This window comes from Suillus plorans (genome assembly GCF_016647745.1).
Source record: "Suillus plorans strain S12 chromosome Unknown HD556scaffold_31, whole genome shotgun sequence".
Classification (NCBI taxonomy): Eukaryota; Fungi; Basidiomycota; class Agaricomycetes; order Boletales; family Suillaceae; genus Suillus; species Suillus plorans.
In genome coordinates, this window is record NW_024537415.1 from 251129 (window position 1) to 265063 (window position 13935).

A 13935-nucleotide genomic window follows, 5' to 3' on the forward strand; every position below is an offset into this window, starting at 1 on the left:
CGCCCAACCAGTAACCAGAACCCGCTTAGTGTTACAATAACATGTAACCGAGAACCCCTCCTACGGAGGTCATCATGACCTTAGCCCCTATCCCACCATATGCACCGTCTTGGAAGACTTACCGACTCAACGGAGACTCGTAGAGACGCCTAGAACGGCCTGGATGCCGTTAGATGACCTAGACCAGCCTAGGCTACATCTGATCGGACCTAGATGGTCCTCGACCCGGATCATGAGGAAGCTCTGCCTCATGGTCAGAAGACAAGCCGCATGCCTTAGCATGCGCAGTTAGACTCAAAGGCATGCTGCGCCTTGAGGACAGATAAGAGAGGCATGGTAAGCCTCATGCATAGATAATCGACCGCATGGCATCAGATAAGATGCCCTTGTATAGACACACTTACATCTACCTACCGAACGTAGTATTGGTCTGTGCACACGGACGACAGTATATAGAGCAGACTAGAATCATGTATATTCCCTACTTGATTCTACTAGGTTTTATCCAGAACTTCCTCTGAAAGACAGTCCCAGTCCTTCAGTCTAAGCCGCACCTTAAGGAAAGCCGACGCTACCTTAAGTGGAACCCCCGAACCTCTCATTCGAGAGAAGATCCCCGTCTCTCCAATAGCGAGCCCGCTATCAGATTAGGCAATCCGCCTAGGGAGAGCCCGAACTATCCTAGTCTGTATCAAAAGAATCAAGTCTCACATTCCCGGCCCTGCTCATCACGCACCGCCGTTGAATCGATACCGACCGCACCGCTGAGACAAGCGTAGACCTCTACTCTCGTGACCAAACCGCCGAGACCGGCGTAAAGCTATCCACAAATTGTCAAGACAGACGTACGAAGCTTTGAATCCTTAAGCCCATCACTGTCCCTTCGCACTACTCCCTCTACCATGAACGCACCGACACAGATCATGATGATCAGAAGAAATACCGACGCCGCCGCCAACCTTTCAGGAATGGAGACAAGACACCACCTGAAGCAACGACGATGCTTTTCTTGCCATCACGTTGGACACAAAGCCAACGACCACAAGTGCCCGATGAGGAGAAAGATTATCGAAGAAGAAACAGTCCACAAGACAGCGGCTGGTAAGGAGAAGACTGGACCGCTAATGATTAACAAGAATAGCGTATCCAAGAAGAAAGAACTACGGGTTGCCGCCACCCTAATGTCCATCACTAAGCCGCCCATTACGACCACCATGGTTATAGATTCGGGCGCATGCGACTCATTTATAAGCAGAGAACTCTGCAAGAGATATCGCATTAGAACGCACCTCCTTCAGAAACCAAAAAGGGTAATGAACGGAGACGGAACGAGAGGAGGCGACGTCAAAAGATTCTGCCGACTCATCGTAAAGATCGACGACCGAGTAATGCACGGACGATTCCTCGTAATGCCGCGCTTAGACGACATCTTACTCGGATTCACATGGCTGGCCGCTGTGAAGCCTTCCATAGACTGGAAGAAGGGCACGGTAACTATCCCTGCCACTGACAAGTCAAAAAGACTTGAGAGAATGATTGAGAGAGGTAGGAAGAGGAACGGGTTGAAGCCGCTCTTCCGTAAAGAAAAGAGGACGCGCAGCACGCGCCAAAGAAAGGAGGTAGGCACCCTGACGAAGAAGAAAGAAGAACTCCGAGATGAGTATAAACTAGATCTGACAGAAGCACCTGTCACGCAGAACCTCCGAAATGAGGCTAAACTACCAGAACCGGCTGATTCGCCGATGGAAGATCTCCGAAATGAGTCGAAACTAACTTCGGGAAGACGGAAATTCACTCCGACATTAACCCCGATCGAGGAACTCCACGAAATCCTTGAGTACGCACCGGCTACCAAGCCGTTGGAACCCCACGCCTCGACATCCCAGAACGTCGAGAAGAAGTCCACGAGACAGTCGGACTTAGTTGCCACCTCACCACCCGCAGATAAATATAGATTTTCTGCAGTACCTGCCCAGATCTTAGGAAAAGGCAGAGCCACTTTCGACGAGGAACCCCCTCGTGCAAAGATCCCTAGACCGGCCCCTGAACCGGAGAAAACTCAGAAGTACGTCTTTTCAGCAGAACCTGCTTCGGTTCTTGGAAAAGGTAGATCGGTAGTCACGGCAGAAGCGCCGTTACCGAAGAAACTCCGCCAAGAGTATAAACTAGCAGAAGAAGAACCGGCCGCTGATCAATGGATCAACCGGGCCGAGCCGATCGTTTCTTTCCCAGAACGATCGAGAACCGCACCAGTCACTCGCCCATTCCTCGTGCCCACACAAGCCGATAAGGAAATGATGGAAGACACTGACGATGAAGATAACGACGAGATAGTCGTTGATAACACCTCCGCGGCCCCTGCCATAGCAGAAGAACCCGCGACGACCCCGATGGAAGTAGGTCGGATGAAACAGCAGAACTACTTCCAGCGAACGATAAAACGTATCGCAAAATACTGTCCCCGCCAGGACGACCCTGTGGATGTTAGATTATTCCAGGGAGAGATTGCACCAGTCACGGATCAGTCTGATCCTGACTGCGGAAACCTTGATTTAGACTTCTAGATTTGATCGGTGATCAAACGGCCTACTTGGGGGGTGAAATTCTCATTTAAAACTCATTTTACTCTTAATTCCCCTCACCCTGGCCGCACCCTTATCTAGAAATATCGACAATCGCACGAGTCCGGCATGACTATAAACTGTACCTGAGTCCGGCATGACTATAAACTGTGCACGAGTCCGGCACGACTATAAACTGCGCAGAAGTCCGAAATGACTTGAAACTATCCTCGGTCCGGAAAGACCTTAAACTACCCCTTGTCCATCACGACTCTAAACTGAGAATAGAAGGACGAACCCGGAGATACGGACCCCTTCACCTTGAAGACAAGACTAATACACCGAGAAACTCCTGCAAGCCCCGGATGCCTTACCTTCGCCACTGTCCGGAAAGACGCTAAACTATCACGAGATGAACTCCGTGGAAACTCCTGCAAGCCCATGGAACCCTCTAGAACGCCGACCGAGAAATTCAACAAAAAGAACATCTCGAAACGACATACCCCAGATCTTGACAGAATTCGACTAAAACGAAAGATCAAGACACGCACGTCCGCAATGACGCAAAACTTCCGCTTCTGATAGTCCGGAATGACTCGAAACTATCACAGAACCGCACTGGCATGGTGACTTCCCCCTCTGCCAAGAGAACCATGAGGCACTCCACACCTTCATGATTGAACTTTGATAAAGAGATTAAAAGATAAGTTAACTGATCAAGCGGAGCTTAGAGCACTCTTGGAGGCCCATATAAACCCTCTACAATGATATACTCGCCAGAAACTCTCGCAACAATCATGCCTAACAACATCGAAGCCTCTGCCATCGTTCCCCTAAAGAACTCGGGATTTTCCAAAATCCTCGACCACCTCGAGAAAGGCGCCGTCGCCGAAACGGCCATTCTCTCCCCAGACCACTTCCTAGAGATCAGCGACATCCTAGGACAGTCAGATGTCAACATCGCCGCATCCGCATCCTTGGTGATAGACATCATCCGCACCACGCGACACCTAGAAATATCGGTGAACCGTGAAGACTTAGACCCAGCAACTAGAGCCCTCATAGTGCTGGAAGACCAGAAGAAAATCCGCGCAATGGCGCTCCACTTACTCCCCGACAACTTCAGCGACCTCGTAGACATCGCGAAGAAACGCGTTGGAGAAAAGTTAAGACCCTCGCGCCCTACCAAGAAAGCGCGAGTAGACCGCACCTGCATCTGTCGACGATGCGGAGGATACGGACACAATTTTAGAAAGTGTCCAGACGCCGTATGTTGCATCTGCAACGAGATCGGACCTGACCACCTGTCGGTCCATTGCCCTCAACTCGAAGAAGAATCACCCCTTCCAGAGTTTCGAGACGACGAGGAATACTACGAACTCCTCGTAGATTGGGAGAAGAACCACGTCGCGCTAGAAGAGTTAATCAAGCACCACCCCGCGCCGCGCTCACCCACTCCAATTGATACCCGCAGTCCCACTGCTACTCCAGACGAAGAAACCCGGGAGAGAGTTTTGTCGTAGTCGGCGACTTCGATCCAGAAACGGAGGTAATGTTACAATAACATGTAACCGAGAACCCCTCCTACGGAGGTCATCATGACCTTAGCCCCTATCCCACCATATGCACCGTCTTGGAAGACTTACCGACTCAACGGAGACTCGTAGAGACGCCTAGAACGGCCTGGATGCCGTTAGATGACCTAGACCAGCCTAGGCTACATCTGATCGGACCTAGATGGTCCTCGACCCGGATCATGAGGAAGCTCTGCCTCATGGTCAGAAGACAAGCCGCATGCCTTAGCATGCGCAGTTAGACTCAAAGGCATGCTGCGCCTTGAGGACAGATAAGAGAGGCATGGTAAGCCTCATGCATAGATAATCGACCGCATGGCATCAGATAAGATGCCCTTGTATAGACACACTTACATCTACCTACCGAACGTAGTATTGGTCTGTGCACACGGACGACAGTATATAGAGCAGACTAGAATCATGTATATTCCCTACTTGATTCTACTAGGTTTTATCCAGAACTTCCTCTGAAAGACAGTCCCAGTCCTTCAGTCTAAGCCGCACCTTAAGGAAAGCCGACGCTACCTTAAGTGGAACCCCCGAACCTCTCATTCGAGAGAAGATCCCCGTCTCTCCAATAGCGAGCCCGCTATCAGATTAGGCAATCCGCCTAGGGAGAGCCCGAACTATCCTAGTCCGTATCACTTAGAGCTTCAATTGGGAAATATGATGGTGCGCATGTGTAACTGTGCCAAAATGATGCCCTAATGGTTCACCAGATAATCCACTTCACAACTGTAGTACATAAAACTGGACCTAGTGAGCTAACAAATTAAATAGTATAAAAGATCACCAGCCTCAGGACGGTGTGAGACAAGCTTGATCAGCCCATATATGGCACCTGATGATCGTGTACAGTCCAGCATTGCAGCTGACGGACTTTGTGAGCATCAGCGAGCAAAGCTTGCCGCTCAAGTCAGCAATAGCACAAACATTGTGCTCAAACTAGGTGACAGTGAGACCAGAGAAACCCTGGTCGTATGGTATTGTGCGTTAGCTAGTAAAGGACTACATTGAATATCTCACCATTCTTTGGAACCAGGCCAGTCAATGACAATGGAGCACATGTGGTCCCTTCTGACCTTGTAGCATATCAAAAATCTCACCGATTCCGAGGACCTCACTGTCTATGTGCATTCATAGATGTCCACAATCCCAACGATCATCGTGAGGCAGCAATAGTGATGTTGAAACAGGGACCACGTACAGGAGAGTACATAGCCTGTTGTGCCTTGAGCGAGTGTGGATATATTGGTGAGTTACAGTGAAGCCTGTTTATTGATTGATTGATCACTTCCGAATGTAGTTTTCATTGAGCAAACATTCAATTCATGTGGGTTGCCTGTTAAGTGTTACTCAAGGCGAAGTAAGCTGCAGCTTCATATTCATGGTAGCTGTCAACAACACTAAATGTATCTCATCACAGGCCCTGACGAGGCCAGACCACTAGATATTGTGTTTTTTGATGGAGAAGGTATGTACAATGGAGCAACTTGCACGGTGTAACACTCGGACTAGCATTGGTCGCGTATCCTTCCTAAACCGTATGCGTCTCACACTTATATTCCCCGACCCTCCTTTTACCTTCCGAGAGTTCTGCGCACTCGTCTGAGTAATCCGAAGGTCATCCATCCCCTTCCGAGGTCTGTATACACGTCCGACCCTCCGTACTATGTTCTTTCTGTGTCTGTTTGACTTCGCTGGTGCGTTTTTACATTGGTTTATCTGTTATTAATCATAGGGGCACATACATCGAAAAGCTTGATTAGTATGTATAGCTACACACCTCGTGTGCTATTACATGCATATCTCTGTAGCGGCTCGCCTTGAGTCTTATTACATTTCGGATAGCTTATCTCGCTACTAGTTTCGCCTATGCAGATTCCGGACTTTCACGCTGTAGGATATAATCTGACTCGCCAGATACTCGCATGGCACTTCACTTTCCTGGCTACGAGTCATAGTTTGTAGAGTCACTTCGGATAGTCATACTTCGCGCAATCGATCTTTTTGTTCATTCGGAACGATTGTCTGGCCTGACCACTGCCATTTCATGTCTTGATATCTCTAGCTCTTCCGATAGACTTTGCCTAGTCGTACCTCGGTACATCTATTAAGTCTTATACTTCGACATATCTCGACACACTTCAACACATCCGCTGTATTTCTCTCTCGGAACTTTCGCTGTTCATCGGACGTCTATCGGACGCTTCGTACTGCCTCGGACCTTCTTTTCTCGACTTCGGACCATCTTCACTCGCATCGGACAAGTACTTCGGTACTTCGGACGCATCTTCGGAACTTGAGACACACTTTGGGTAACTCATCCTGTTCTTACCTTCGATCTTAACAAGATATCCCTTGCATTTATATCAAGAGATAATTCTATAGGCAGTCTCTTTGGGACGAGCATTACACTCGCACATTGAGTTCTAAGGTAATACATTTGTAGCGCCTACAACGAATCAACTCTTTACAACAGTAAGATAGATACTGACTTGTCGACGGTCCATAGACATCAAACTTGATTTCATTCAGAGACTCCAATGGAACAAAACTCACAACACACTCAACAGGCTTCTGAAATTAGATTCTTTCACCCAGCCAGGTCTCACAGAAGCTCAATTTCGCTGGTTTCTTACACAATGCAATGATTGTCAGCTTATCATGACAAGGCAGACATTTGAGCGTCACAATTGCGCAGGAGAGACTGGGCGAAGAGACCATGGAACAGAGGTCATTGATCTGACTTTAGATGATTAGTACTAGGTGGGAAATTATTTTACATGACTCAGATTGCATTTCATTTGAAAAAACAAGAGCACAAGTCCATAACAAAGACACTGGTGCAACATACACACAATACATACAATGTATGTGGTATCTATTGAAAAGAAAAATACATGCAGTATGATAGGGTCTCAGGAAGAATCCTCCACATCGTGCATTATACTTAATACATCACTATTGACATTATCAAAAGTTTTCCCTGCAGGCATCAGCCCAGACACATGAAATACACCACGTGAAACACCAACACTGGTGTCAGCTTTCCGAAGTCTGTGACTGGTGTGTAGTTCCATATGACTATAAAGTTCTTGTTCAATTAATATACGCTTCAAGCATCTCAAAATAAGTCTACTCTCTGCACGACACTCTGAACATTGAGCATTAATAAAGGCAATCATGAGATTGCTATCGCAACCTGTCTCCCAGAACGGAGGAAGACACAATATGTCCATCTTGTTGATTGTCGTTAGTCACATTATATAAAATCCACTACTAAAGCACATACAGATGATAGAGGCTGTTGTGTCACAGTTTCATGCAAGGCAGGAGGAGAAGGGTACACTGCATCAAGATCGCAGATAACATGGTCACACCATGTAGCACAGTTTAGGTAATTCAAGTTGTCAAGGACTGGCATAGTCATGGTGTATGTGATTCAACTTGAGCTTGAAGGTTAGAAGAGGTGGTGGTCAGGTTACTTCGTATATGTTAGCTTTGAAGCTCAAGTAGGTAGTAGCTCGGATTGTTCCAGGTCACTTGTCCGCACACATAGCTATCATAGTCCCTGTCTTCATCAAATCACTGCCAGTGCGCTTGTTAGATACAGCACGTCAAATAAAAAGATTTTGAGATGGACCACATTTTTGTCATCTATTTGAGTCTGCCAGAGTGCATCATTGGTGCACAAACTCATCATACCATGATCACATCAACATCATGGCCATTGGGTGATATGAGTCAGCGCAAAAACCCCACTGTTTAGTAAAGATTTGAGTTATGTATTGCCATATTACTCACTTGTTCAGTAATTGAATATGAATGACCGATTGATTCCATGTTTGCAAACCGATCTACTAACTCCAAATTCAGGAATTGATATGATTGGTTGGCTGACATATTTGCACAAATTGGATTAGCCAAGGCGCACGAATCAAGTGCACAAATTGGTTCAGATTCAGATCACTAGCTAGGGCCCAGGATGTGGCACCAAGTGTGCGAATTTGATCTAGGCCTTCAGGCAACAATTTGCCGATCAATATAGATGTGTCAACAGAATCATTGAAGCAAACCTTGATAATAATCTGCTACCCTCAGCAGGGCAGCACACCCTCAGTGCGGCAGTCCATTTGTATCCATACTATGGCACTTATTCAAGTTCAATGTTCTAGAGGCTGCTGGGCAAAATCTTAGCCTTTGAGATAACATACAACCGAACAACTTGAACATAGTTGGGTGGTTGGTTTACCTTAACACCAGCAGCGGTGCTGGCCCAGCTAGCGTGGGAATTGGTTCCGAATCACTTCTAGTATACAGAGGACCTGTCTGCGTGTCAGATCAATACCAGCATGGAAATTGGGTTCATGACTTATCTGCTGAGTCTAGCCACAGTTCTCTGGGTGCATGAATTGGATTAATACCAGTGTGCGAATTGGTTCTACTAATTTGAATCCAGTGTTTAGCGCTTAAAGTTCAATATGGATTCATGAAATTGTGTCCATGACACTGGAAGCCTCTAACACTGCCATGAGGTTAGAGTTTGCAGTTCTCTAGGTGCGTAAATTGGTTCAATACCAGCATGCAAATTGGTTTGTAGTACTAATTTGAATTCAGTGTTTTCGTGTCTGTCCCACTGGAAGCCTCAAACACTACTACCATGAGGTCAGATATTTACGCAACTCAATTGAATCTTATTATGATGAGCCCCTAATTCTCCACAGCTGGTAGCTGACTAGAACATACTCACGATTGTGTTTTGTACATCATACAACGATCACATAGTACGTCTTCTTGTTTATTGCACTTTGGTCACCCCATTTTGGACACCTCTTAGGTTGATTACTACCTATAGAGGTTTTCACCTAAGAGGTACTTTCCTGGTGGTCTACCCAATGTTCTGTGGTCTTTCCCTGTTGTTGTTAGGGACCAAAGACCATTGGGAATATGTTGTGGGAGTACCATATGATGATTTGGACCACTTGAATTCCCTATAACGTAGGGGTGTCTGGGGTCTTCAAATGACGATTTTTTGGCAAATTTCCCTACCTTTGTGGATTGCATTCGTGACCTGTGCCCTGCCTCCTAGACCCCCCCCATAAACCTAATGAATTTTTTTTATATAATTGAACAATATATCAAAATTGTATACTTTGTCCAGACAACCTACAGTCATCTCCAACACGCCAGGCACATAACCCACAACAGATTTCATTATATACCCACTGGACCCGCTCACATACTCTGGAAAACTGTCCTATGCCCAGTTCAGTTCCACCTAACACTACTGGTACATACACTTCAAACCACACACATGTTGGTTCATCACACCCACTCCTCGATGCTCACTCCGCTTGCATCTTGGTAGGGGACTCCTCCCTGTTTAACCATATTAGCTGCAGTACCTGATGGCCATTTACCTACCTTTGGACCCAGTAGCTTTACTACAACCTTTGTCTATAGTACTCCAGACTTTCACATAGAAAGATCAATAGGGACGGCATACCACAGCATTGTAAAAATGATAAGCAGGCGAGACCACAAGCTTAATGGGAAGAATCGTAGGTGTGATGTGCCTGCAATAGGGAAGACTGCAGGCTTAATGGGAAGGACCATAGGTCTAATATGCATGCTATAGGGAAGACCATAGGCTTAATGGGATGGACCATAGGTGTACTATTCATGCTATAGGGAAGACCACAGGCTCATTGGGAAGGACCATAGGTGTAAGATGCATGCTATAGGGAAGACCGCAAGCTTATTGGGACAGACCATATGTGTAATATGCATGCTATAGGGAAGACCACAGGCTCATTGGGAAGGACCATAGGTGTAAGATGCATGCTATAGGGAAGACCACAAGTGTATTGGGATGGACCATAGGTGTACTATTCATGCTATAGGGAAGACCGCAGGCTTAATGGGATGGACCATAGGTGTACTATTCATGCTATAGGGAAGACCACAGGCTCATTGGGACGGACCATAGGTGTAATATGCATGCTATAGGGAAGACCACAGGCTCATTGGGACAGACCATAGGTGTACTATTCATGCTATAGGGAAGACCACAGGCTTAATGGGATGGACCATAAGTGTACTATTCATGCAATAGGGAAGACTGCACCCTCCCCCCCTTCCCTTCAACAGACTATTCCAACTAGAATTACTCTATTTCTACTAGGAAGACACCATGTCCAATTCTTCCTGAAGAACAAGTATGTCACTCAGCTACTACCTTCATTTTCTCTCAATTAATGAATATATATGTAGATGTAGCTCAAAAGTACTCCATTGGTTGCTACTAGTGATGTCTCAGCTCCAAAATGCATTTTTCAGAAAATGAGCATAACATGCTGGATAAAATTCCTAAATGCATGAAAATATTTATGCACATAGATTGAGCCAAAATCTGGGAGGCATCTAAGGGGAATTATTACTGTTATGCATCATTGCAAGACTAATGATGCATAACAGTAATAATTCCCCTTAGATGCCTCCCAGATTTTGGCTCAATCTATGTGCATAAATATTTTCATGCATTTAGGAATTTTATCCAGCATGTTATGCTCATTTTCTGAAAAATGCAGTTTGGAGCTGAGACATCACTAATAGCTACTGTGTAATACATTATCACACATCTGTCAGCCAAAACCAAGTGACAACTACAACTTCTATATGCGCCAACATTTATTTGACAATTTAATAGGGGAGGAAGGCATAAAGTGATCATCAATGTCATCCATGTCATCCAATAACTCATTACTGTGATCATACCTGTACTCGTCCACTAGTGCAATGTCTTCAATAGCATCCATCAGTTCCTCGTCTCCGATCTCACCATATTCCAGGTCTCCCTCGCAATCACCTTCCTCCCCTTCCACACTCTTAACATCATCCTCATCATGAAAGGATGACTGCGCTTGATCACAAGCGGCCTGAAGCAATGCTTCATCAGAGCGTCCCCAGCTCTCACCAACTGGCCATGTGCAAGGAATACACTGAACCTTTTTCTTCCAGACTACACATATGTTGACGAGTTCATCCACACGAGACTGAAGGTGGAAAGATATGACTGCGTCTGTCACTGCAACGTCACTAACAACCATTGATAACATTGTAAGGACACACATACTTGCATTGTTCGAGGCACCTCTTATGGCCCCCCACTCCGCCAACATCCATTCTTGAATGACAGCCCTCTCATGCATCAGTCGAGCTTCCTCCTCCATGCACCAATCAACCTCAAGTTGCAAGCGGATACCATTTTGGACGGCATCATCTGATAGCCATGCTGGCGGCGCTATAGTGTCATCATCAAGCCCGACATCTTGCCAGATGTCGTCATCAACATCAAGCAGAAAGATGCCATCACGCGGGATGATGTGAGGCATAACAGCATAAGGAGGTGCTCAATGCTGGCGTATAAGAGATCGTAGTTGAGAACACAAACCATTGTACGTTGAAACTAATTTGAGGATGCCAGGCTCTCGCCGCTTGATTGACTGCTGAGTATTGGCATGAAGCTTGTGCTCAGCTGGAAGATTGTGAGACATGCACCAGTCCAGTCAAATCGTCAACGCACCATTGATTGTTGCTCTATACGATCTCTCAAGTCTCTCCAACTCAAACTTGCATTGACGAAGGCGGTTGCGAATACGAGTTTTGACTGCAAGGGCATTCAAGCAAACCATAAGATAAACATCCTTCTTCATCTTCTCCAGGTTGACCTTGTCCTCTGTTCCAAGCGCAGCTCGATGTCGTCGGAGAGAGTCAGCAGTTTTCACTCACTATGAGCGGATGTCTGCAAGCTGCAGGTTGAACTCAACAATGTCAGGAACGTGGCCACCATGGAGCTGCATCTTGAGCTCACGGATAGAAGCCTCCTGAGCTTCTAGGGTCTTTTCCAGTGCTAGGACGGTAGTAATCACCTCCACCACCTTGTTTCTAGATTGTCCTATGTAAGGTTCAGTTCAGGACTCTTAGAACATTTGGTTATTACAGACGTACGTGGTGCGGGTTTTGTCTGGTGATCAACCTGAGCCTTCCATTCTACACGAAGCATATGTTCGTCCACCTGTAAGTCATGTAGACTGTCCAGTGCACCGTTTTTCTTTGTTTGACAGTGGATCCAGCACTGATGGAGCCAATGTCCAAACCCTTGTAATGATTTTGAGTCCAGATGACAAATTTGTGTGTCGAGGATGAAAAGCCGCTGATTAAACTTCATAGCGAAGAGTAGGATACATAGAATGATACGAATAGATCATACATACCCCAGAAACACGCAAGGAGGGGATGAGAGGCTTGAGGAAACTCCACAGTCATTCGTATCCATCACCATCAGACAGTCCAAATCCTTCTCGCTTCCTGGGGTGGTACACGATCTGACAAGGCCACTGGTGACCATAGGCATGGAATACGGCAACAGCAAATGCAATGCGAGATAGAATAGAGTTGTCCATAAACTTCCACTTGCAACAGCTCCGTTCGAGCTGGCATCCAATGTCATATAGAAGCCCGATGGTCATCTGAGCAGGGAGATGTTTAAACAACCGGTCCAATAGAGCAAGTGCATAGTGTTGTTTTTCTCCTGCCGATGTGAGGTTCGCAACCCACAGTACACGATCGTGTCTACAAAGCAAGGCCATCAGGCCTATATCGGTAAAGAAGCGAGTACTTGCCTTCTCTCGCTTTTCGTCTGCAGCGATGAAAGAGTCTCCACACCCGTTCAAGACCGACACTGGTACACGCATGCCCTCTTCATAGCAATCTTCGTCTGGCTCTGCCCTGGAGGCCCTTGCTTGACGACTTTCTCCATGACACCTTTGAACAAAATCTTCCATTGCGTTCACATCGGCCGTCGGTAGAAAGAAAGACAATGTTGGGTTAGGAGGATCATTGCCAGTAGCACTGCGAGGATTTGTGGAACGTTTTTGTGTGAAGCCCGCGTCAATGCAAACAATAATATTTTGCCTGGAAATGGTCAACTGGTGCAGTAGAGTCATAATAAATGACGCACATGGAAGGAGAACCTCTCACTTTGTTTTGCCAATCGTTCCCTCCAAAACAGAGTGGGCACTGCAAATGAAGATACTCACTAGGCTGGTCCACACGAGAACTGTCCTTCCGGGCATCAGTAATGAGGGTAGAGATGTGATCCCGAGCCAACACAGTCAAGACCCGGTACCAGTGAAACACATTGCTGAAGCGACGCTGCAAGCTATTCTGAAAGAAGGTTAAGTATACAGGTGCACCCATGAGCAGGGAAATACTGACCTTCGATGTCAACTTGTACCTCATTCCGTCAAGAAAGGTCTCCAGAGCATTGAACCAAGCAGTTTGGTTGGGGGACTGATGAACGAAGAGGAGGCAAACAAACTCCAGAACTCGTAAGTCTACTGCCAGAGAGGGAACCATGGGTGCACATGGAAAAAGGCCATGATGAAGAAGCTGAAGCGGGGCGGGAAAACAAGGACAGGTGATGATGGTGATTTCTTCGAAAGCTGTAATGTACATCAGACCAAAGTTAGAAGACAAGAAAGACGATAACATACCGTCGAAAAGTACACATGCAACCTTGATACTACGAGTTCTGCACCCAGTCCCGCACTCTCCATCATTTGAATGGTGTTCTCCTGGTACGTTGGCATGGCGTAGCGATAAAGTCTCCTCGATATAAGATAGATAGGGCACTATCATGCGCGGAATGATGTTTTCTGACCATCTGCGCCATTGATTGGCCCTTTTCTGTGAGCTGGTGAGACGATGGGGAACAGGATGGTCAGAAAAATGCA

At 46.5% G+C, this 13935-nt stretch overlaps 2 protein-coding genes across 2 annotated transcripts; one reads left to right on the forward strand and one right to left on the reverse strand.

Annotated features, from left to right (window-relative positions):
- Positions 1-3358: 3358 nt before the first annotated feature.
- HD556DRAFT_1443743 (uncharacterized protein) lies at positions 3359-4084 on the forward strand (the record flags this gene model as incomplete). The annotated part of the gene is made up of 1 exon (XM_041306665.1): positions 3359-4084. One exon carries the CDS (start codon positions 3359-3361, stop codon positions 4082-4084), a length of 726 nt encoding a protein of 241 aa, XP_041159769.1.
- Positions 4085-11706: 7622 nt separating this feature from the next.
- HD556DRAFT_1432309 (uncharacterized protein) lies at positions 11707-12984 on the reverse strand (the record flags this gene model as incomplete). Its single annotated transcript, XM_041305108.1, has 6 exons — positions 11707-11924; positions 11988-12095; positions 12149-12362; positions 12415-12454; positions 12488-12731; positions 12819-12984. The coding sequence occupies 6 exons, from the start codon at positions 12982-12984 to the stop codon at positions 11707-11709; spliced, it is 990 nt and encodes a 329-aa protein (XP_041159770.1).
- Positions 12985-13935: the final 951 nt, after the last annotated feature.